General features: G+C 40.0%; 1 protein-coding gene across 14 annotated transcripts in view; it reads left to right on the top strand.

Moving 5' to 3' along the window:
* The window catches only part of nfixa (nuclear factor I/Xa), a 235,507-nt gene that overhangs the window by 192,377 nt on the left and 17,937 nt on the right, over positions 1-25,193 (top strand). For 7 of the 14 annotated variants that reach the window (XM_057842729.1, XM_057842724.1, XM_057842726.1 and 4 more), the window contains 3 exons: positions 11,109-11,234; positions 20,835-21,004; positions 24,160-24,307. In XM_057842729.1, coding sequence (XP_057698712.1) covers positions 11,109-11,234; positions 20,835-21,004; positions 24,160-24,307 — 444 coding nt within the window. The remainder of the gene's footprint in view (positions 1-11,108; positions 11,235-20,834; positions 21,005-24,159; positions 24,308-25,193) is intronic. The other 7 variants (XM_057842734.1, XM_057842736.1, XM_057842733.1 and 4 more) reach the window with 3 other exon arrangements.

The following is a 25,193-nucleotide window of genomic DNA, read 5'->3' as shown; positions in this document are numbered from 1 at the left end:
TTCCCTGGAGGAGGGTGGCTGGAATTGTTGTGTAGCTAACGTGCTAACAGCTAACTGCTACTGAGCGTGAGGATAGCTTTTTACATGCCTATCAATGATCAAACGTAAGTAGTCCTTTATTTAAAGGAATTTTATAGTGTTTACTTTGTAATCACTGTATTCGTATTTGACATAATACAAAACAAGATGTTTACTCACTTCCTTGTAAGTCCAATGGTCCCACAGTAAATATCCAAGGTGAATGGGAACCTTTTGAAACTCCAAAAAGGCGCATACGCCTCTCCCGCATACAGAATGATTTTTCTGCAGCCGTTTGGCTGGCGTGATGCAAAAAATAAAAGTATTAATCCGCAAAATCAGCTGAATCCTTCGTCCTCATACACAACAGTACACTGTAGCGTGAAGAGGACGTCTTCTACCGTACACGTCACAGCGCCCTCCTCCTCAATGCGAGACCGAAGCCGGAAGTCACTCATTTTCCTGGCGCGGGATTCAAAAAACTAAATAAATATAGCGATCGCTTCCACACACATCCAAGCGGTCCATATCATTCAGGAGCATAAAATACCGCGTGTATTATGAAATAAACATGCTTTTTCGTGTCACAAGCACTTTAAAGTACAGTGAAAGGCCAACTTGTTAATTGTGTTTTATGGAGTTTTTCCGCCCTCTGCTGGCGCTTGGGTGTGACTTGCATATGTTATGTGGCGTAATGTCGCCCTCTGCTGGCGATTCAGTGCAGCTGATTATTTGGGTTTCGGCGCGCTTTTCTGACGTGATTATATGTCGACGCGAACTCACACTAATAGACAGTGCTATTCAGACCAGCTAACGTCCGCATCCAGTATTCAGTGGCAGTTCTCATAGCCCCATCACACTGTTTGTGTCTAATACATACATCGCTTGTGAGTTATATTCCTCCTTTGCTTATATTCATGAGCAATAGATAGTTATTGATGATGTGTATTTGAATTTGTTCACATATATGGTGAAATGCAGTTACATTGTTAGATGCTTGTGAGCTAATTGGCTAGTGCTACTGCTCAAATGGACACGTGTGTGTACATTTTATGTTATTTTGTGATTTATGCAAGTAATTGACACATTGCCTTGTTATTTTCAGTTTTACAAAAATACAAGAAACGTGCTCGTGTCAAAAAGAGATGACTTCAGTAAAGCCCATGCAACTTTGCCACACCGTCTGATTTCTTTTTGGAACTTATGTTCGCTATCTGTCAATTTGTGTACTCACACACATTGAGGACAGAATAGGGCTACTAGTTTATTTTTTGATTGAAAATTTTACAAATTTTATTAAAACGAAAACATTAAGAGGCGTTTTAATATAACATTTCTATAACTTGTACTAATATTCATCTTTAAGAACTACAAGTCTTTCTATCCATGGATCACTTTAACAGAATGTTAATAATGTTAATGCCATCTTGTTGATTTATTGTTATAAGAAACAAATACAGTCCTTATGTACCGTATGTTGAATGTATATATCCATCTTGTCTTATCTTTCGATTCCAACAATAATTTACAGAAAAATATGGCATATTTTATAGATGGTTTGAATTGCGATTAATTACGATTAATTAATTTTTAAGCTGTAATTACCTCGATTAAAAATTTTAATCGTTTGACAGCCCTAATATATATATATATATATATATATATATTTACATATATATAAAGACCGATTTAAAAAAAAATTTTTTTATTGACACGGCTATGTTGTGTTGAAGAAACGTATGCAGCGATCCGTTGCCGACCATTACGGTACGTGACGTCACCATTTTGTTTCGGTAATACTTCACTCTGATTGGTCGAATGATTTCGTCTGTGTTAAATTCTGCTTCACTCTTTCAATTCACGCTTTAACTCTTTATAAAGCACAGAATTTAGTTTCTTGAACTCATTTAAGTCAACATTTATTGCAACTCCGCAACTCGGACCAAAACAAACGTAACACAACACAGACTTCCTGTGTCCGTCAACTATATCGGTCCCTCGGGAAACTCAAACCCAAATAACAATAGTTCCTATTGTTACAGTCTAGCGGACAGCGATGCGCTCTTTCCGATTTCCAAAGTAAATCCTCACTTTTATTTTACCGTATCAATCTATGGAAGAAACATTTATTCATCATGATGAAACGAGCAAGTTATACAGCAGCCTTTAAAAGAAAAGTCACATCTGCTTTTTTTTTCTCCTGGATTCTGGTAAGTTGAAGAAGTTGTCAGATCATATTATTACCGTACATATTGTCAGTTGAACGGTAATGTTTTGAACTACCAATGTGCTATGCCGGTGCTGTGTTTCACCAGTCAGTAAAATGACATTTCTGTATCTGCACAGGAGCTCTGTTTTCTTGTATTCTTTTACTCATTGGTGCTAAAATTAGGGTGCGCATTATACACGGGTACAATAATTTCCCCTAGATTTTACAAGTAAATTTGTAGTGTGCGTTATACACGGGTGAGCCTTATATTTGGGAAATTACGGTAATGAGTTTTTCTCCAAAAGTGAAAAGTTTCTTGGCTTTACCAATACTGTTCGCCATTAGGTATGATGCTCTCAGTCCATTGACTTTTGTTGCTTCCTTTGCTAGCTTTTATTCACATATTATCCAGAATGGACTTGGTTGTAGGCTTTTCTTCTGGCTCAGCTGGTGGCCTTTTCCCCTGCAAAAAAGCTGTACAAATACGTCGCCGCTCGCAGCACACAGTCAACAGCAGCTAACGTTACTGTTAACATTGACTGACGCTGGAGTGCTATAAGTTTGCGAACACCCCAGTAATGGCAGCCAAACAATAGAAGGCGATGTACAAAAATCTCTGCTCGAATTAGTGAAGAGGCACAGGCCAGATTGTGGTCGTTAACAAATGATTTATTATTTCTCTGCCTCTTGGTAGCAAATGTGCCACGGACCGGTACCGGTCCCCGGCCCGGTGTTTGGTGATCCCTGCTTTAAAGAAAATAGTTACAATTGATAATAAAAGTGTCTATGAATAATATTGCACCTTTTTGTAATGTGAACAAATCAGGAATTTTACAATTGTTATGACTTGAAGAAGAAAAAGTTCAATTTCTCCTTCCACAGGTTCTTTTATTCTCTTAATGAACAGGAGAGGAAAACACATAATTCAGGAACAAAAAGAAAGGGGTTATCACCTAAAATAAATACATTTATTAGGGAAAGAATAATTAAAAGCTGGCAGACCAGGACAAATGTCCTTAAGTGCCTTCGAGAAGATCTGTCCCAACATTTCAATGCATAAGCTTTTTATTATTTCCAAAGCGAATAGGCAGGCCCCTTTGTTAAGCAATGAAGTGGCTGACAAGAAAGTGGAATTTTACTAGGCAGCTGTGTTATCTGTTGATCTTTGTTTAGAGAAGAAGCTTATTCAGTCAAAAAGACAATACAATAAAGAAATGAATGTACCACATAAAATTAACAAACATATGGGATAATTCATCATAATGATGATAACAATAAGAAGAAGAAAATTCTTTTTACTGCATGCAACAGTGGCTCTTTTTGCACATAATCTGGAGCAGTCCAGAAACAAAACTATACACTGTATATGATGCCTCAACAAAAGAATTTGAAAAACATTAAAGGGTGTGGTTCACAAAGTGGGAAGCATTCTAGACAATGTGCAATTTAGGTATATTGTGTATCCGATTTTCCGAGGATCCCACCTGCCAAATTCTATCTCAACTGGGAATTCTTGCCCAGGTGGGGGTATGTAAACACATTCACACACCATGTGCTCACATAAGAGAGGGAAAAATAATACCACCACACACAGACAGGTGTGCCTCAGTGTGTGTCCGCTTGCAAAGCTTTCCTTCCTCTCTCAATAACCAATACGGCACACAAATCCATCAGGCACATTCATATACTGTCACATTCAGATACACACCATAGATTTCCACGCACAGATACGCACTCGCACAGCTGAAGCATAGTCCCAGATGGTGAATGACTATGTGTATAGCCTTGGGATCCGCGAGGATGCTGGAGACATCTGCTCCACATGGGCTCATGGAGAGACGGGGGGGCGGGGGTGTAGGCAGGCAAAACAACCATGATTTCATATTAGCTCCAAATGATTGTTAAATAAATCAAACATCGGGAGGGCTTCCCCCGCTGTGTCAGTGATATGTTAGGCCCACAGATGCATGGCAAGAGTCGTGAAAGTTAGAATTCCCTGGCTTTTCTTAAGTTGTTTGAACCAAGTGTCAATTCTTTCCCTCCAAAATTGTGTGTGTATCTGTTTGCTTCAGAGGCGCATCTGGTGGCAGGCCTGTTAGTGCAAAGAGACAGAAGGGTCATCAGGGGAGTGCTTGATTGGTTGCCAGTAGAACACCGAAGCTTGCCAGGAGAAAAAATGTGCAGTTGTGGCACGGGCGCACATGTGAACCAGATTGGCAGACGGCATCGTCTCTGAAGTGCTGAGACATTTTCTTTTACATCCTCCTGATGGTAGCGACAGTGTTTTTAGGGCCCAGATGTCTGTCGTCAGCAGATTTCCAAACTTCCTCTGATGATTTCTGATCGTCAGCTTCAATCAATGCTAAGCACATACATTCTGCTAAACATACTGTACGTATTTTGCATATTGGTAAATGTTATTTCTAATCTCAGTCACAACACTTCATCTCCAGCAGATAGGTATACGTATATATGTGTATGTATATAGTATGTAGATATATACAGATCCTTCTCAAAAGATTAGCATAGTGTGATAAAGTTCATTATTTTCTGTAATGCACTGATAAACATTAGACTTTCATATATTTTAGATTCATTGCACACAACTGAAGTAGTTCAAGCCTTTTATTGTTTTAATATTAATGATTTTGGCAAAAAAGTGAAGAAAAAAACAAAAATCCCTATCTCAAAAAAATTAGCATATCATGAAAAGGTACTCTAAAGAAGCTACTAACCTAAATCATCTGAATCAACGAATTAACTCAAAACACCCGCGAAAGATTCCTGAGGCATTTAAAAACTCCCAGCCTGGTTCATTACTCAAAACCGCAATCATGCGCAAGACTGCTGACCTGACTGCTGTCCAGAAGGCCATCATTGACACCCTCAAGCAAGAGGCTAAGACACAGAAAGAAATTTCTGAGTGAATAGGCTGTTCCCAGGGTGCTGTATCAAGGCAACTCAGTGGAAAGTCTGTGGGAAGGAAAAAGTGTGGCAGGAAACGCTGCACAACCAGAAGAGGTGACCGCACCCTGAGAAAGATTGTGGAGAAGGGCCGATTCCAGACCTTGGGGGACCTGCAGAAACAGTGGATTGGGTCTGGAGTAGAAACATCCAGAGCCACCGTGCACAGGCGTGTGCTGGAAATGGGCTACAGGTGCCGCATTCCCCAGGTCAAGCCACTTTTGAACCTGAAACAGCGGCAGAAGCGCCTGGTCTGGGCTAGAGAGAAGCAGCACTGGACTGTTGCTCAGTGGTCCAAAGAACTTTTTTCAGACGAAAGCAAATTTTGCATGTCATTCGGAAATCAAGGTCCCAGAGTTTGGCGAAAGACTTGGGAGAAGGAAAAATGCCTGACGTTCAGTGTCAAGTACCTACAGTCAGTGATGGTCTGGGGTGCCAGGTTAGCTGCTGGTGTTGGTCTACTGCGTTTTATCAAGGGTAGGGTCAATGCAGCTAGCTATCAGGAGATTTTGGAGCGCTTCATGCTTCCATTTTCTGAAAAGCTTTATGGGGATGAAGATTTCATTTTTCAGTACGACCTGGCACCTGCTCAAAGTGCCAAAACCACTAGTAAATGGTTTACTGACCATGACATTACTGTGCTCAACTGACCTGAACCTCATAGAGAATCTGTGGGATATTGTGAAGAGGAAGTTGAGAGACATCAGACCCAATATTGTGGATGAGCTTAAGGCCGCTATCAAAGCATCCTGGGCCTCCCGTAACACCTCAGCAGTGCCACAGGCTGATTGCCTCCATGCCACGCCGCATTGAAGCAGTCATTTCTGCCAAAGGATTCCTGACCAAGTATTGGGTGCATAGCTGATATAATTAATTGAATGTTGACTTTTTTTGTATTAAAAAACACTTTTTTTTTATTAGTCGGATGAAATATGCTAATTTTTTTAGATAGGGATTTTTGAAAAAATCATCAATATTAAAACAATACAAGGCTTGAACTACTTCAGTTGTGTGTAATGAATTTAAAATATATGAAAGTCTAATGTTTATCAGTTCATTACAGAAAATAATAAACTTCATCACAATATGCTAATTTTTTGAGAAGGACCTATACAGTGGTACCTCTACACACAGAGTTAATTCGTTCCCGGGCCTAGTTTGTAAGTCGAAATGGTCGTATGTCAAGCAGAATTTTCCCATAAGAATACATTATAATTCCATTAATTCATTCCACAGCCCAAAAACCTACGCTAAAATCCTTAATAAATACTGATGGTACTATTGCAAATAGCAATTACACAGAGCAAAACAAAGACATTGTGAATAAAAATTGGAATAATAATATAATAATAGTAAAAATGATAATAATTCCTGTAATTTTGTAACGAATCGGGTTCTAATGTGAGGAATGTGTTTGCGCGGAGTACCTGAATGCATCGCGTTGCTGACTTGACAGAGTGAGATTGGACTTTTATATTTTCACTTTGTTCAACTGCGTGGGACAGTAGGCGTGTTGTGTTGCACAAGTTGATGGAATAAATGATTAAAAACCTGACAAAGGTGGGAATTTCTTTGCCAATGTTACTACAATAATAATTGTCACCTCAACTTATAAAGACTGGTGAACGGAGGTCTGAAGAGGACCGTCGAAAGTAGACATTCTACGGCGGTATTGTCAAGCCAGTTCACGGATGCTCACACGACACTCATATTTTTCTATTATTTCCATCTTCATTTCAAGGCTAAACATCACCTTTTTGCTTTTTTTCACCACCTGCACTGCAATATTGGAACCCATGTTCGTTGCTTTCACAAGAAAACCTGCCGTGCGTCCATCTTGCGGGAAAACAAAGAAACTGTGGCGCTTTCATAGATCGTCGGACTTGTTGGATGTAGAAACAAATAGCGAGTCAAAATTTACGTCGGATGTCGAAAAGATGTGCCAAAGCGATCGGATGTAGAGGTACCGCTATATGTTTTTTTTTTCTGTATCCCTCCTTTTTTCCATGAAACACATACTTAGTGTTTTGCTTAAAGCTCACTCATTCACAGTATTTGTTGCCTAAGTTGCCACAGGAAACTGACAAATTTCTCTCCAAGTATTTTGTTTTCAGGGAAGTACTAAGATACAAATGATAATATGAGCTGCTTTTCAGCTTTTGTTTTGTTTGTTTTGTTTTGCTTTTATTTGCAACCAAAATTTTGGCAAGTGTTTTATCTGGTGGACTCGAACTCAGCTCAGCAGATCAAGTAAAATCCTTCTTGGAAAAAGACTTCTAGCCATTTATTGCCTCTCCCACGTTTACTGTCAAAACAAATATAAATAAAGAGAACAGCACATTGTACATTTAAAGCAGCCACTTAGCTTTACCACTAAGCCTAACACTAACAAACAATACTAAACTAGAGTAGACTAGAGTGTTAATGAATAACATCAGGGTTGATATCTATTGAAATATTTGAACACAAACAATGCAGCAACACATGTCGGGAGGCAATACAACAATACTCACGTACACACTGAATATTACTGTAACTTACTCAGGACTGGCTCCATTTGCAGACCCTTTCCCAAAAAATTTGAAAAGAAAAAAAAAAAAAAAAAACATGAAAATTTTAGTGTTTTAGTGATCCATTGTGACTAAAAGACAAGGAAAGATCTTAACTTAGCCTCAGTTGTTAGTAAACGTTATGGAGAGAAATTCACAGAGTAATCCCTAAGTCATTTTTAAAGATAAGAGTGTAAAATGAATTGAAATAGAAAATTATTTTGTGATTTTGTTATACTGTATATTTATTATTTTCTGGTGGGTGGTCACGACAGTGCTAAGTCCAAGTCCCTACTTGTAACGGGAGTTTACAATACCAAGTCTTGGTGTCAGGCATGATCCAAGCTTGAATTCATTGTCTAGAGGTAGATAGAGTAGCCAAAAAATTTTCTCAAGTAGGAGTAGCTTTACTTCAAAATAATATTACTCAAGTAAAAGTAAAAGTAGTAATCTCAAAAAAATGGACTCAAATACAAGTAAAAAAGTATTTGGTGAAAAAAAATACTCAAGTAATGAGTTACATTATGAGTAAATGCTTTTTAAACAATGGTATTTTTTTTCTCCGCACAAAGTTATCTATTTGAACTGTTATTATTATACTGTACTATAACCTCTTACATAACCGCATTAAGCCGGGGTGGGGTATCGTTAAATTCCAGCAAGAGAAAAAAAAATCTGCAGAACGGAAGTATCATTTGTCCAAAGAGCATGAGGGCCTTCTAGTGGAGAAAATAGTTCCTAGTTTGAATAGTGAATAGTTCCATAAGTATAACACCATTTACCACTCCTAGTTCCTATTATGAAATTTAAAGGATCATATCTCCGTTTTTTTCTTGGTCAATCAGTGCCAAATACAAACTGGGAGAGAGTTTAAAATCCACGCTTTCGGGTTATGTTGAGAGTAGCGCTCTATGTCAAATACTTGATTTTTTACAGTGCTTTAAGGACGCCACATGATTGAACAGGCCGGCGTGATCGTTGAACGGAATGGAGTCATGTGATTATTGCTACGATGTCTCATTGGTCAAACTGGTAGAGCTACAGTTGGCATCGCTGGGGAAAAAAAAAAAACTCAAATCTAATACCGTATTGGCCCGAATATAAGACGGTGTTTTTTGCATTGAAATAAGATTGAAAAAGAGGGGGTCGTCTTGTATTCGCGGTCTAGACATTATACACATTCACGACGCTAGATGACGCCAGATATCATTGATGCCATGTTCTGTCATGACAGATCTCAGCTAGTAGTTTAACCAGCATCATTTTATTGCAATGTTTTTCCTTATTCAGATTTGTTTCAAGACTACAGTTACAGTTAGACTTCACTTTGATAGTTAATGCAGTTATAGCAATTTTGTTGTTTTATCACAATAGATTGGTTTATTTACAGTTCAAAAACCAGAAGTCACTCATTTACGAATGTGATTGCATTTTAGTTTACATATTTAAATGTTCAGATATTAAGATTTGAATTAGGCAAAATAACAGGCTTTTTCTCTCAAATATATTATCATATGTTTCAGATGTACTGTAATTATTTTCTGTAAAAAAATTAATTTGGTGTTCAAAAAGTATTTTTTTCAAAATTGAGTCTTGAAAAAGAGGGGGTCGTCTTATAATCAGGGCCGTCTTATACTCGGGCCAATACGGTATGTAGAATAAAGAGGAGAAATGTACCAACTAGTGTAGCCCAAAGTAGCGGAGTAAGAGCAGTGTTTCTTCTTCAAATCTACTAAACTAAAAGTAAAAAGTATGGCTAAGTAAAACTACTCTTAGAAGTGCATTTTTCTCAAAAAGTTACTTAAGTAAATGTAACGGAGTAAATGTAATGCGTTTACCCACCTCTGTCATTGTCTAATAGTTGTACCTGGTCGTCAGCTTTATTAACATTCATACTGTACATACTAGTAAATGTTCTTTTATAATCTCAAATCATTCCCAGTTTTTTTTTCTTTTTTTTTGTTTAGTTTAACCCCCGCAATCTCCACCCAGGTGTCACTGTTAGTGTCAGAAAGCTGGATGTAAGGTTGTCTTCATGGTCGGAATGTATCTGACAGCACAATACTCCCACATAAGCTTGCCATAGTGGGGGGGGGGTGCGTAAGAAAAGGAAATGTATGTCTGCTGAAGACATAAACGGTTCACACATATTCACTCCCACCTGCTTGAGACTTAACTCTTTCACACCAGGAGGGTAGGTTTTTGCACGCCCCCACACTTACCATCCACTTTCACACGTCTCCAACTGGAGGAGGATCATATTTTATGCCGTGTTTGATGCAGAACTGCCTCAAAAATAGACTACAAAACCAGAGTCTGAAAAAAAGTTTGCAAGATGAAAAATTATCATATCACTCAGTCGTCAGGAAGATTAGAAGTAACCCCACAATACAAGAAATGTCTTTTTTCCCCTGTTTTTGTTACATGTGCCGCTTTAGCAAGTGAGTGCGCGCGCCAGATAATAGGCATATTTAAATATCTTATGACATCCTGATTTCATACACGTCGTCAGAGCAACGCATGGAAAAACAAACAGTGCTGCATTTCTCACAGGTTCTGCTTTGCTCTCTCCCTCGCTTTGCTCCCTCGCATATTTTCATGTCTCCCACGTGCTTGACGCCTCCCTTTCGCTCTCCCTCCCGCCGTCTCCTCTGTCCGTCTGCTTGTCTTTCGCACTCAGCAGCTGCCGCGTCCATACTGTACAGTTTGTGCTATTTCTGAATGAAGCCCTCTTTTCGTCCAGCCAGGCTGCGGGCCTGGCAGCGGCCAAAACCGCAACTAGCTGACTGTGGCTCTAACAGTGGCTGCGTTTGGCGCTGGCACCTGAAAAAGACAGAGAATAGCCAGAGAAAGAGAAAGGAAGAGAAACAGAAAACACACAGTGGCACAGTTAGAGGTTATTATTGCTACAGATGTGCCTTGGCTTTCAAACAAAGGCTAGTTTGATATTGGCTTCAGTTATTTCCCCCACCCTTCCATTTTTCCCCCTTTTGAAGACATGCTTGTAAAATATTACCCAGCCCATTGCTTCAAAGTTGGGAGCTGGGAATTCTCTGTCCATATGAGTTATTGCAGCAGCAGGAATCACAAAGAACTCTGATCTTTTTTTCCCCCCAATATATTTGTGAATGAGGCAATCAGACAGCATTGAGTCCTCTGATTGGCTCTTTTAAATCAATGGGAGTGAATTACAAAGCCCAAATCAAGTCCCATGTAATTACAGTAAAATCAATATGGCATAGTCAAAAATAATTACATATTGTTGATTAAAACCACCTCTCTTTTCCTCCTTCTCTTCCCCGCTTTTTTTTTTTTTTGTTGATCCCATTTTTTTTTCATTTTTTTATTTTATTTTTTTATTTTACCAGGACTGTCCTCGCCTGGTTCACTTAAGAAGCCGGGGAAGTTTGATTTCAACGCCCTGTCTTCCCAGAGGTCCCCCCGCATGGCGTTCACACACCACCCGCTGCCCGTGCTGGCAGGAGTGAGACCAGGTGAGAGAGCCCTGCCACCAAGCCGAGAACCCTCCCCATCCCCTTTTATATTCTAGTCTGAAAAAGAGAGAGCAGGAAAGGGAGATTGTACCCAGAAACCAGAAGAATTCCTCTTAAGTATTCAAATCCTGCAGTTGCAACTGCTGAGTTTTCACATGTTCAGTGTTACTGCTATATCATCATGGCTGCCCTAAGTTTTTTCTCTCTCTCTCTCTTTCAGTCTATCTTTATCCATACATTGTTTTTTAACATCACCATTGTGCTTGTGTGTTTTAATACTGTCACTGCATGGTACCATTGCTGCATCCATGCTTTTGCCTCAGTGCTTATTAATCCAATTATCACCGTTGAATGCCATGTTTGGTTTGTTATTTTAGTGGTTTGTATGGCATGTACAGGTTTTTTTTTAATGAGGGTGATGTGTGTACACTACTCGACCTCAGGCCATAGATTATCAATTCCACAATGACTGTATACTGTATAACTACAATGTCACACTGTACAGAGCAGGCTGAGGCCCTAGACTAACAAATATGTTTTAGCTCTTTAATTTAGTCAGAGTGTGTGCTAAACAGTACATACAGTTGTGGTCAAAAGTTTACATACACTTGTGAAGAACATAATGTCATGGCTGTCTTGAGTTTCCAGTTATTTCTACAACTCTGATTTTTCTCCGATAGAGTGATTGGAACAGATACTTCTTTGTCACAAAAAACATTCATGAAGTTTGGTTCTTTTATGACTTTATTATGGGTTAACAGAAAAAGGGATCAAATCTGTTGGGTCAAAAATATACATACGTGAATCTGAAAAAACGAATCTATGACTTGAACAAGTCAGGAAAGTCACTTGGAGCCATTTCAAAGCAGCTGCAGGTCCCAAGAGCAACAGTGCAAACAATTGTTTGTAAGTATAAAGTGCATGGCACTGTTTTGTCACTGCCACGATCAGGAAGAAAACGCAAGCTATCACCTCCTGCTGAGAGAAAATTGGTCAGGAGGGTGAAGATTCACCCGAGAATCACCAAAAAGCAGATCTGCCTAGAATTAGAAGCTGCTGGAACACAGGTGTCAGTGTCCACAGTCAAGCGTGTTTTGCATCTCCATGGACTGAGAGGCTACCGTGCAAGAAGGAAGCCCATGCTCCAAAAGCGGCACCTTAAGGCTCGACTGAAGTTTGCTGCTAATCACATGGACAAAGATAAGACCTTCTGGAGGAAAGTTCTGTGGTCAGACGAAACAAAAATCGAGCTGTTTGGCCACAATGCCCAGCAATATGTTTGGAGGAGAAAAGGTGAGGCCTTTAACCCCAAGTACACCATGCCTACCGTCAAGCACGGTGGTGGTAGTATGCTGTGGGGCTGTTTTGCTGCCAGTGGAACTGGTGCTTTACAGAGAGTAAATGGGATAATGAAGAAGGAGGGTTACCTTCAAATTCTTCAAGATAACCTAACGTCATCAGCCCGAAGATTGGGTCTTGGGGACAGTTGGGTGTTCCAACAGGACAATGACCCCAAACACACATCAAAAGTGGTAATGGAATGGCTAAATCAGGCTAGAATTAAGGTTTTCGAATGGCCTTCCCAAAGTCCTTACTTAAACCCCATTGAGAACTTGTGGACAATGCTGAAGAAATTGCACCAATTCTGTCAAGAGGAGTGGTCAAAGATTCAACCAGAAGCTTGCCAGAAGCTTGTGGATGGCTACCAAAAGCGCCTAATTGAAGTGAAAATGGCCAAGGGACACGTTACCAAATATTAGCGCTGCTGTATGTATATTTTTGACCCAGCAGATTTGATCACTTTTTTCTGTTCACCCATCATAAAGTCATAAAAGAACCAAACTTCATGAATGTTTTTTGTGACAAAGAAGTATCTGTTCAAATCACTCTATCAGAGAAAAATCAGAGTTGTAGAAATAACTGGAAACTCAAGAGAGCCATGACATTATGTTCTTCACAAGTGTATGTAAACTTTTTACCACAACTGTACATGTAAACTGAACATGCATTCCTGGATCTGTACCTTTGTTGAGATCCTCACCAAAAAAAATCACTTCCCTTGAAATATGTTTTCCCTTAATTCATGCACCATACAATCGGGGAAAAGGTTTAGCAAATTTTGTGCATTTGTGCCTAATTTCACGGGCTGCCACTGGTCATATTAGCCATTTTACCACTTATAACACATAAACTAAGGAAACAGATCAGCAATATTCCTACTGTTCTATTGTTTTCTCATAAATTAACTCATTGGCTGCCATTGATGATGATAGATGTCCAATCCACTTTGACTGTCAAAATGGATTGGTTATAATGGTACTGAAACATGATCATTCAATGCCAGCCAACCCAGTTGAAATGATTTTGATTTACAGTGCACAGATCATAATCTTCTGTCCGATCACCAATTATTGAAAACCCTGATGTGCCGATTTCGATTTATTTTTTACTTATTTTGTTGATCCCGATTTTTTTCATAAAAAGACAGTGTGCGCCTTTATTATTCCAAGCAATCTTTTATGTAAAAACACGGAACATTATTTGTGAACCAACCAACTATATTTTTTTAACTGCACATGCGGTCTCTAAAAAAAAAATCAATCTAAAACTAACAATTTACATACAAGATTATAACTTCATGGATTTATATTTTTCTTTACAAAAACAAAATCACAAGGTCCAAGGAAATGGATCAACTAATTTTCTGGAGAAGAGAATTACTGAATTATACCAGGTCTCTAAGTCTGTTTTTTCCCCCTGCATCTTAATGCCTTTTAATGCTGGAACAGTTTGAAAGTGAGCCAAATGTGTGCATTCACTAAAATGGTATTATCTCACTGAATTCACTCACAAAGGAAGACAAAACAATTACCAACTATAACACTACTCCTTCCTGCATTAATGTAGCAAAGAGCGGCAGACACTATGATTGTAAACATTATTTTGGGGTTAGAAAGTAAGAAAATACCCTGCAAGTGCACTCTGTGCTCATATTAATGACAACAATGTCCACAACCAAATGCTAGTGTGCTAATGTGGCTAACTGACTCTAGATGCAATTGGCTGACCAGATGGAAAAAGATATTTTATGATCGACCGATCATTGATCCTCTAAAATTGATTAAATCGGCCAACCGATTAATCTGTGAACCTTGATTTTCTGTCAATGGAAGTGAATGAGTTAACTGTGTGTCTTATTATTATATATATGTTTTAAAAAAGGCCAGAAAAACAACAAAACGACCGTATTTTTCGGACTACAAGTCGCACCTGAGTATAAGTCGCACCAGCCATAAAATGCCCAACGAAGAGGGAAAAAAACATATACAAGTTACTTCGGAGTATAAGTCGCATTTTTGGGGGAAATTTACTTGATAAAATCCAACACATAGAACAGACATGTCATCTTGAAAGGCAATTTAACATAAAAATACAAAGAGAACAACATGCTGAATAGGTGTACAGTGTACAGTGCATAAACAACGAAATGCAAATATACTGTCCTCATCAGGACGCTATGGCTCGATCCTGGCTACTCAGCGGGCTAAACTCCCGAATGACGATGCTGGACGTCCGTATAATTTGCTGAATCAATTTCGTCCTTGATACCAAACAGGTTCACATCGACGTAAATAAATGATAATTAGGTGCTTTTACAGCAATGACATGACACAAACGGTTAGCATGGGTTCGCTAGCATTGTTCAAAAAACCACACAACTGGCTCTAAGTGTCCGATCGCGGTTGGAAAACACGCAACAACAACAACAGAAAAGATGATTCACACAGGCGTTGCTTCTGTAGATATATTTCACAAGCATAAACAATGAACGTAGGTTCGCAGCCGTGTTTCTCTCTCGCTAACTCGCCCATTCACTCAGCTACGTAGCTGTCGGTCTTCTTCTGGCGTGTGAGCGCTCTTCTTCACGTAAACAAGTGCGCCCCTACGTGGGCGTGAAAGCACCACAAACTAAAAGTATGCATTTCAATGTAAAAAAAGTCAATAATACAATTGAACACACATTGCCAAAGGCAGAACACGAACGTGGCCATAGCTATTAAGTTATTCAGATAACTACAGCATAAAGAACATGCTAACAAGTTTACCAAACCATCAGTGTCACTCCAAAAAAGCAAAATAACATGTGAAATGATATCATACTGTGTTAATAATTTTACACATAAGTCACTCCTGAGTATAAGTCGCACCACCAGCCAAACTATGAAAAAAACTGTGACTTATAGTCCGAAAAATACGGTAGTGGTGGCCCGTGTTGTTAATCTTACTTTAAAAACGTAATTAGTTACAGTCCCAAATTACTTCTCCCAAAAAGTAATTTAGTTAGTAACTCAGTAATAAGTAACTAGTAACAATTATTTTTATATTGTAGCGTCTGCATGGTCAGCACCAACTTAGTGATGATAATGCACACTCAGCAGGAAAACTACATTATTTTCAATTCATGGTAGCCACCGGGACGCAAAGAACTGTATGTAAAAAAAAAAAAAAAAAACCACGACGTTAATGCTAACGAGAACACGAATGCTATGGTAACGCTCCGAGCCACCTAGCCAATCATCATCGCGTTTGCAATGGTGTCACCACCACCTTCCCTCCTCCCCCATCCCGTTCTGCTCACTCCCAGGCAGCTGTGACAAAATCAGACAACTCGTGCTTCATTCAACCAAATGCCCCTTCACATCCTCATTAATGGCATTGCAAAGATGGAAAAAGTCATTAATTAGATTATTCACTACTGAAAAAAAATAACGCCTTTAGAAACGTTGGACTATTCATGGAAAGTAGGCCTACTGTATTTTGGGGGAAAAAAGTACTCAATGTGAATCAAAGTTGTCTGCCTTTTTCCACTCAACATGTTCAGTTTTGTCCTCGCTTGTAGTTTTAATGAGAGCATATTTTCACAGAACAGCACAGATTCTTTTAGTGCGTTTCCAGTGACGTCTTTTGATTGAGGCACAAAGGGCAAATTGTCCTCGGAGCATTTTGCTCCAATAGCATATCCTACTGGGTTTCTCCTTCTCCACTCAGAGAAATTCCCAACGTCCCTTTTTCGTGAACTTTGCCAACAAGTCCCTGAAGGCTGGCGGGCTCACTTTTCAAAGGCATAAATACGTCCTCTGCTCTCATTCCATTTGACTCTCAAAGGGAACGGCTTGGTCTGCGGCCAAACCGCACCTACCATGTAAAGGTCATTTGCACTCACTGCCCTCATGTTGAAGCGTATTGAATTTTATTTTCAGCTCCCCCAAAGGTATATTTAGAAAATATACTCAAAGACGTGCCTTGAACCACTGAGCATGTTTTGCTCAAGAGTCCAAGAAATTAAACGTCGCATTTTAATTGAGTTCCAAATGAGTAGAAGCTACTGTGTATCAGGACTGTGAGCTGAGTGGTTTTGGCGTAATAGAGCAGCTGTAATGAGGCAGTGTTTTGAGCTTGCGTTGGTTTGCAGACACACACACACACACGCGTGTGCATGTGTAAATTTACACTCTTGTCTGCGCTACAATGGCTGCAGTCCAAATGGAATGTCCCTTAGAGGCCTCACTTCTATAAAGTGCCTGGAGGAAGACAGGAGAGAGGAGTGAAAAGAAGGACGTGAACACACAGAGAGATGCTTCTCGTAACCAAGGCCCACTTTGGAGGCGCAGAAAACGGTTCGCTCCTCTTGTGTAGGTCCAGTGTGAGAGTGTTCATGGCTAAGTGCTGGATTGTTTATGTCTCGTTGTTGGCGCTGGATGCACATGGAGAGGTGCCAGGCAGACTGCTGTCTGATTACGCTCGTCTGGAGAGATCGCCACCATTGTGGCTGTGATTACGCACACAAGCAGTGCATGTACATTGAGAACCCAAAATTTAAGCCCTACACTAATTGAAGCATAGAAAAACATAGGTAGCCAAAGTTCTCAAACTTTGTACTTTAGATATTTTAGATTCTTTTGTAAAAAAAAGAAATAGTACATTTTTTAGTCTCCTGTAAGTCACCAAATGTGACTTTAAAAACAATAATAATAATATAATTAAAGCTACAGATGTTTTAATAGTGCATGTACTGTTATCTCCAGTACAGCAGTGTTATTTTTATTCGTATCTAAGAGTTTTTAACGAACATTGTTTAACATACGTTCTGTTTTAGTTATTTTTATTTTTAAGTACTGACTCATTGGAACAATCGTTGCCAACCCTCCTAGTGAAAATGGATTGGACGTTTATTGCAGTCAAGGGCAGTTAAACATACTCAATGCCAACCTTCCTATCATAACTGCCAATGGCAGTGAATGAGTAAGGGCCACAAGCAACAAATAATCCAGAGAGATACAGCAAAAAAAGTACAGTGATCCCTTGCTACTTCGCACTTCATACTTAACGCCCTCAGTCCATCGCGAATTTTTTTTTAAATTAAAAAAAAAAAAAATACAGATGAGCTGTCCCAAGCCGATTGCATAGTCTCACTCTCCCTCCCTCTCTCTCCCTGCTCTTTGTTGTTCAGGCAATGCACTGCAATTGCTTATTAAAGTTAACGATGATTGATAGACGTCTTCTGTTTGATCTTGCCACATATCCCTGGAAGCCTCAGCATCAAAGCGCCGCATGCGTCAATCATTGTTTAACTTGCTAAACAGTTGCTGTGGCAACTCATTGTGTGTGAGTAGATCGAGCGGAGTTGAATGGACTCACTCAATGAAGCATTTAATAAAGACAAGCATTTTTATACTTTATTCTTGTTTAAAAATTATTCCGTGGGACAGTAACATATTTAAAACTTGCTTAAAAACATTTATTAAAATATACATATACATATTGTTTTGTTTTTTTTTTAATTATACTTTGTGGAAAAAAAGTGAAAAATGTCTTATATTTCTCTTTCCAATGCTAAATCTGGATAAATACAGTCAACACACACAAAAACAGGGTGGGGGAGCGCTACTTCGCGGTTTTTCACTTATCATCGCGGGTTCTGGTCCCCAATAACCGTGAAAAACGAGGGATCACTCTATATACAGTACGTTATATACTGTATATACATTTCAAATCTGGATAATCAAGGTCTTAAATTTAATGAAAAATTGCAGTAGTTATTAAATTTCCCAAAAATACGATTAATGCCAGTGTTATCACTGTAGTATACCGTAGAACTTCTAATGGTGTGTATTAGTTTTATCAATGGTTGTGTACTAAAATATGAGAGTTTGGGAATAATATGTGTTATAAGCAGGGGTGCACATAAGTGGTCCGCATGCGCGCATGCGTACTGGACGTAGACAAACGCGCTGGCCCTCAACGGCTTCCATACGCTTTTGCGTACCGATGGCTGACCACTGTATTTGCGACGGACACGAGAAAATAACTTCTCAAAATGTCGAAGAGGCAGGCCACACTGAGTAATTACTTCCGTGTTCCCCCGTCAAAAGACAGACAGACGACAGAGACGTCACCGGAGCTACCGAAAAAAAGGACTTTAGCTGAAAAGTGGCTACAGGAGGTACCATGGCTAGAAGCAAATGATGCTCGCACGGAAATGCGGTACAAAATGTGCCGTGAGAATCCCAATGTCGCCGATAAGAGCAGCGCATTTTATGTAGGGTCAAAGAATTTCAGCCATCCAAACTTTGAAAAGCACGAAAAAAACAGAGCATGTGGCAATTAAGCAAACTATCGATGTCAAACAGGACCCCACTCGCCCTATGGACCAGTGGCGGAATAGGGCGGAATAAAGGTAATGAACAGCGACATGCACTGACAAACGTGTTTTTGCTCACATTTTACAAAGCTAAACATGCATGTTCAATGAGGTCTTATGAGGAGGACATCCCACTTTTAAAAAGGCTCGGAGTTAATGTGGGAGCCGCATAATGCCCTTTATTTTGAATTGGTGCTCTTTACTTCTTTACATTGCACTTCAAAGTAATGGTAATTTTGTTGTGCCAGTTGATGTTAATCAAGCATTAATTGTTAATATAATTAATAAAAGTTAATTGGCTCTAAGTAAAGCTCGTCATAAATTTATCGCATCAGGCGGGTCGGCTCTCAAGCTCAATGAGGACCAAGTCACATCTCCAGGTCCTCCTCTGAGAACCTGGGCAAAAGAATTATGTGCACCCCTGGTTATACGGCACGTTGTTCCCAACCTCGGCGTATCTCAGCGACTTCAGTTGTCGCCATGACGCCATTTTCTGGTTATTTGCTGTTGTAGAGGTGAGCGGGAATATGCAGAGATGGGGAAGTGTAAATTTAATTAAAATAGATGGAAAATGTTTTATTTAAGAGGTGATTGGCCCCTGGTGAAAATAACAACAGTATCCAGTGCAAAGTCTTGCAAAAAGACCTTTTTGTCAGGGACAATGGGAATCAAAGCTGTCGAGTCGCACACGAGAGGGGGAAAACACCATTGGTCTGTGGCAGTAGTTCTGTGGTTATAGTAAAATAAAGTTAGTCCGAAATTGTCGTGACATGTTTTGGTCTTAAATCCTATTTTTAACGTCTTAAGAAGCATTAAATTTGACTTTTAAAATGGTGCAAGAACCTGTTTTAATGTAATTTGTTTTTCAGCCTTATTTTGTGCTGTCCAACCGACTTGCACACAAAAGAGAGAGATTTATGAATGTGAAGTTACTGCGAGGTACCCTTTTATATGGCTATAATGGTGAGATAGCTTTGTTTACGAGGTATAAGATTGGAAATCAGGTGACTAACACTCACAAAGAAAAAAATGAATGATTGGAACATCCCTAGTTTATACTTCATTACTTTCCACCAGTGCGAGAATCCAACAAAGCCAGAAAGTTTGGCTAACTTGCGCTGTCAGCCATTGTGAGTTGCAGCACACAAGAGACAGTAGGTGACAGACAGAATCACAGATGCTTGTTTGCCAGGCTCCCCTCACCTAGCAGCTTGTCGCTCTACTTCGCCTTGCCAAATTACCAACGCCATAGAATTGTAGCCGACCAGACAGACAGTGGAGGCTAGTGTGCTTCTGTGTGTGTATATGGCTGGCTGGTTGATGAATGTCTCAGGAGGTGTTTTGTGGCCATTTGGGAGCAGAGGGGAGATCCTCTGACAAGCTCCAAGCTACAGAGGAAAACCGCACCGCCAGTCTATGCCGTTGATTGATTACACCTCACTGACAACCAATCAAAAAGTGGGAAAAATCACACAAAGTGTGTGTTTGTATGTGGTTCTTTCCTTTCTGTGGTTTTGTGAGGCAGCAAAAATTTACAAATATACAGAGAGTGAGGAATATGTGTTTGCATGGGAAAAGATGGCAGGCATGCACAGTACATGAAGCTTTATTCAGCCAATGTATGAAGTGAGTAGGGCCAGATGTTGCACAATAGCCTACCACAGAAGAACGTCACGGCTATTTTCTGTGTCGGGACAATTATAGGCCAGCGTGACAAAATTATACATAATGGCCACTGCTTAGTTAAAGCGTATGTCTTATTATGGGTTTGCAAGGAATATACTGTACTGTGTGTTTGTTATCTCTTCTGTAACAATAGAATGTCTCATTGTAGTTTAACATGACTCTCGCTGATATTTTCCATCCTGTTCCTGTGCGCTTCCTGGTCATCTCTGCAGGGAGCCCCCGTGCCTCAGCTTCAGCCCTGCACTTCCCCTCCTCTTCAATCATCCAGCAATCCAGCCCTTATTTCACCCACCCAACCATACGCTACCACCACCACCAGGACCCGCTAAAGGAGTTTGTGCAGTTTGTGTGCACTGACGGCACAGGACAGCCGAGCGCACAGGTGAGTGAAGGGGGCAATGGGATAAATAAACAATGAAGGCTATAAGCAAGAAGACGGATGGGCTAGCACTGAGGAAAAACTATGGAGAAAGGGAATTAAGAATTGTATTATCTATCAGTCGAAACCATTGAGTTGCAAGATTGATTTGGAGCTGAAACACATGAAAACCGGTGCTAGTGGAAGCTTTACAAAATAAAAAATGGAGGAATTGATTTGCAATTGTTCAAACGTACAGTATATTGATGAACTTGAATGCGTGTGTGGAGGTGGGGGGCTGGTTGGCTGCCACAAGCAGAGGCACTGTTGATGTGATATCCATGAATAACCTGTCCAACAAAGTAGAACATGACGTCAGGTATGGAACATTGAGTTTTGCCCAAGTCGACCTCTCGTGTGGCACTATCTCTCCAGGCAGCATTGTTCTGCTCAACATATTAGTACAGTAATACTCTCACGTCAAAAATATTTTGAAAAAAACAAAACAATCGAATAATTGCTTGTTTATCAATCAAAGAAATATAACAATATCAGAAGTGAATCTTTTTTTTTTCTTTCCAGGACAAGCATATTATGTATAGTCTTCCTGTGTTTTCAGTCATTATTACAGCGCAGTGTGAAAGAGGATCATTTAGACGTCATTGTTTTTTCATTAGTTTTCACACAGCCCAGAATCAAGCGAAACATACCTTATGTTTCAGAGTTTGCAACAAAAACACATGCATTATGTAGAGATATTGTAAGGTAGAGGGAAAAAAAAGAACGAGCGAGAACTACTTTTTTTTTCAACGACGACCTAGTCCTTGAACCGGATGCCAGGGCTGGTGTTGTGGTCAGAGCCGCTGTGACCCCACTGTGTCATGGGAGGATGCAGTAAATGCAGTTCATGCAAGAGAAAAAGATCAGGCTGAGTTAGCGGCAAACCCACAGAGGGTCAAATTTAACTTTGTTTAGAAGCGCTCCATAAACGGCCATGGAAACGTTTGGAAAAATACAGTCGCATTCCAGCTGTCATTCTACGTGAGGCGACAGGGGTCTGAACAATGATACGAAATCTCTCACGGGGAATGTCGTATTTTCTGCACCAAACATACTGCAGGATTAAGATGAGGAGCGAAAGTGACGGGTATTTTTTTTATGCAGGGTACTTACATGTCCTGTGATACAGGGGTTCTCACATTTGCACTCTACGAAGGACCTTATTTTCCAAAGACCCCCTCAAAAACATAACACCGATTAAACATACAGTAACTATCATGTGAATCCCTTAAATGCCATGAGTATACTCACCTTAAATAATCCTGGCATGTTTACCATTTTCAGTGCCATTAACAATGATGGAGGTCTAATCAAGGGCCTCTAAGCTGAGGCTTTAGAGCTGCATGTGGCTCTTTTAATGCTTCTGCTGTGAAATTAAATTAGTTTGTCTAGGTAGGGTAGCGTGAGTGCGTTGGTTTGGTTTGTTTGATTGGCACTCTGATTCCTGTATGCACTTTTTTATATAACTATTAGGGGTGTGTCATCTTGGCCCCCCCCCACGATTCGATTCGATTACGATTCAGGGCGCTCTGATTCGATTATTGAATGATGATCACGGTATTGACGATGATTACAGTTGTCAGGTTTATTGGTGCATTATACATTACTAATTAACAAAGTAGCTAAACAAATTTATGTCCATTATTTATTTAAAATATCCTAATGATTCAACAGGAACGATGGAAACATGCCCATACAACAAAAAGCTGCCCTTAAACTGCTTTTGTTTTTTGTTTTGTTTTGTTTTTTAACAAAAAAGTGCAAAAACATTAACCATTTTAAAGGCAGTATTTATTTCTCAACATGCCTATAGAACAAGAAGGTGCAAAAACCTTAGCATTTTCAGAGGCAGTACTTATTTCTCTAAACAATACAAAAACATTTACACTGGTGGAATGAATTCATCATTTTCTGGAAACAAACAAAGTGTCCTTAGAAGTAAGACTTCTTTTAACCAATATAGTTTGTTTTTACAGATTTCTGTACTACTCCACATGTTTGTAGTGTTACAGCTGTACTTAATCCTGGTTTTAAACGTTCTGCATCTGGTGTATCTTTTGTACACCACCAAACAACGCACTTATTAGCATAGCGCTTGGCGCTAACTAGCAACTTCTCAAAAACAACAACAATAAAAGCTAAATAGTACAATAGGGTTCACGTACTCACCTCTGATAGACAGACACGGGACTTAGCAAAACAGTAGGGACTTTTTCCAATTAACACGACTTGAACCTACTGCTGGACAACTTAAAGGCAAGGAGAAACGAACTACAGTATCTCTTCCCAACTACTCACTCTCCCCCTACTAGTAGGAGTAACGTTCTTAAAGGAAGGCACTGCCCCCTGGCGGCCGGTGGAATTCTCTTCACATCCAACGTTGTGCATGCGTCAGTTAAAGGTGTCCGGGTGGCAGACGTGTCTTGAATTTCTTTCCGCTACTAGTGGCTGTCATAAACGTTATTAGGGAAAATCATCATTTTTGAACATTTATGAATCGTAATCGAATCGTCACGTGTCGAATCGCAATGCATCTAATAATCAATTTTTTGGAACACCCTTAATAAATATATATAAATAATGCAAAATAATTTCGCAAGCATCAATGTTACGATTCATGAACCTCATTATGAGAACTGCCGCTGTAATATACAGTACATGAACAAAATGGTGTTGCCTTAACTGTACACCGATACTGTAAACTTGGCCTTCATGTTTTGACTCGGGAACTCTGTGGTATCTGAATTAGCATACACATTTCCACAACCTCTGCACATTTTGACATCATTAATTAATTCAACTGTATCATTGCACAGTGAAAACACTGTCTACTTCTTCCCTTGTGAAAATATGTTCTGTACCTTTTTGTCTTTTCTTACATAATCCATTCTTTTTCGTCAGGCTGTTGTTATTTTACAGTTAGGTTGTGTTTGTGAGTGTGTTTCTTTGTTGCGCTACTCCAGTGTGTATAGTGTGTACTTGTGTGTTTGCTGTTGCCATCTATGTGTCAGTGGGTACGTGTTAGATGTCACTCTTGTGTGGTGTGCCTGACTCCCCTACGTGATGTCGGAGGGGGTGCGTCACGACCTGCTCACCCTGTCTATATGGTCCGTCTGCAGCCTAATGGAGGTGGCCAGAGCAAAATGCCGGGCTCCTTCCTGTTGCCCCCGCCACCCCCGGTGGCACGCCCTGTGCCCCTCCCTATGCCCGACTCTAAAACCATCAGCACGCCCACCGACGGTGGACTCAGCTCACCCGCATCTCCGTGTAAGTCACTCCCACTCCCCTCCACAAACCCCCATTACTTCCCCAGTGTCCCCAGAATTATCGTAGATGCCAGCCCAAACCAAAATGTAACAGTTTCTGTGAAAGAGCCTATTTTATGCCACTTCATTTCCCTCAATTGGCATGTAGGAGTCCGAGAATTTATGTGCGATAGTGACAAAACTGGATTTGTACTTAGAATAGCACATGACTATGCACATATTCAGGATTACTACAATGGCTACTCCAGTAGTTTTCCGTAGTCTGGCCTTGAGCTGCTTCCATTAAAACGGCAATCTGCTCCAAATCTCAGCAGCCCCTGGAGTTACCCCAATTGAAGGACTCTAGTGAACCATTGTTAGGTCCAAAGTGATTAGACGCCACGCCTTCGCCATACCGGAGGTTTTCTTTCCATCACTTCTGTATCCCTTCCTCTCACTCCTTCGCTCTGACCTTCAGCCTCTATTTCTCTGCTCGTGTCTGCGTTCATACCCTACCCTACTTGTATTCTAGCTTCTCTCGCTCTCTAGTGTTGATTTTCATGCTAGCACCGCAAGAGGCAGTGTGGTCTCCCCCCCTCTTCCCGTTGGCTTGGTTGGGTTGTGTAGTTTGTTTGTGGGGTGGGGACAGAGAAGAGCAGTGTTGGGCCCCCGTGCACGTTGCTTCTGTAGCCAGAACGCTTTTGATCGACACAGGCCATGCATGTCTGCCTGACAAAGGCAATACGCCCCTTTCTCTCTTTTTTATTTATTTATTTTTACTTTATTTGATTTATTCTCAGTTCTTTTCCCCTTTGTTTCTCTTTTCTTTCCTTTGTAGGGGAGCAAAATTAGGGCAGTTGGCGTGGACTCCAAAAAAAAACAAGATAAAAAGAAAACTAAAGACCATC

The sequence above is a fragment of the Corythoichthys intestinalis genome, chromosome 8, assembly GCF_030265065.1.
Source record: "Corythoichthys intestinalis isolate RoL2023-P3 chromosome 8, ASM3026506v1, whole genome shotgun sequence".
In the NCBI taxonomy this organism is placed as follows: domain Eukaryota; kingdom Metazoa; phylum Chordata; class Actinopteri; order Syngnathiformes; family Syngnathidae; genus Corythoichthys; species Corythoichthys intestinalis.
Note: the sequence above shows the minus strand (reverse complement) of the source record. Positions and strands in the feature narration are given on the sequence as shown.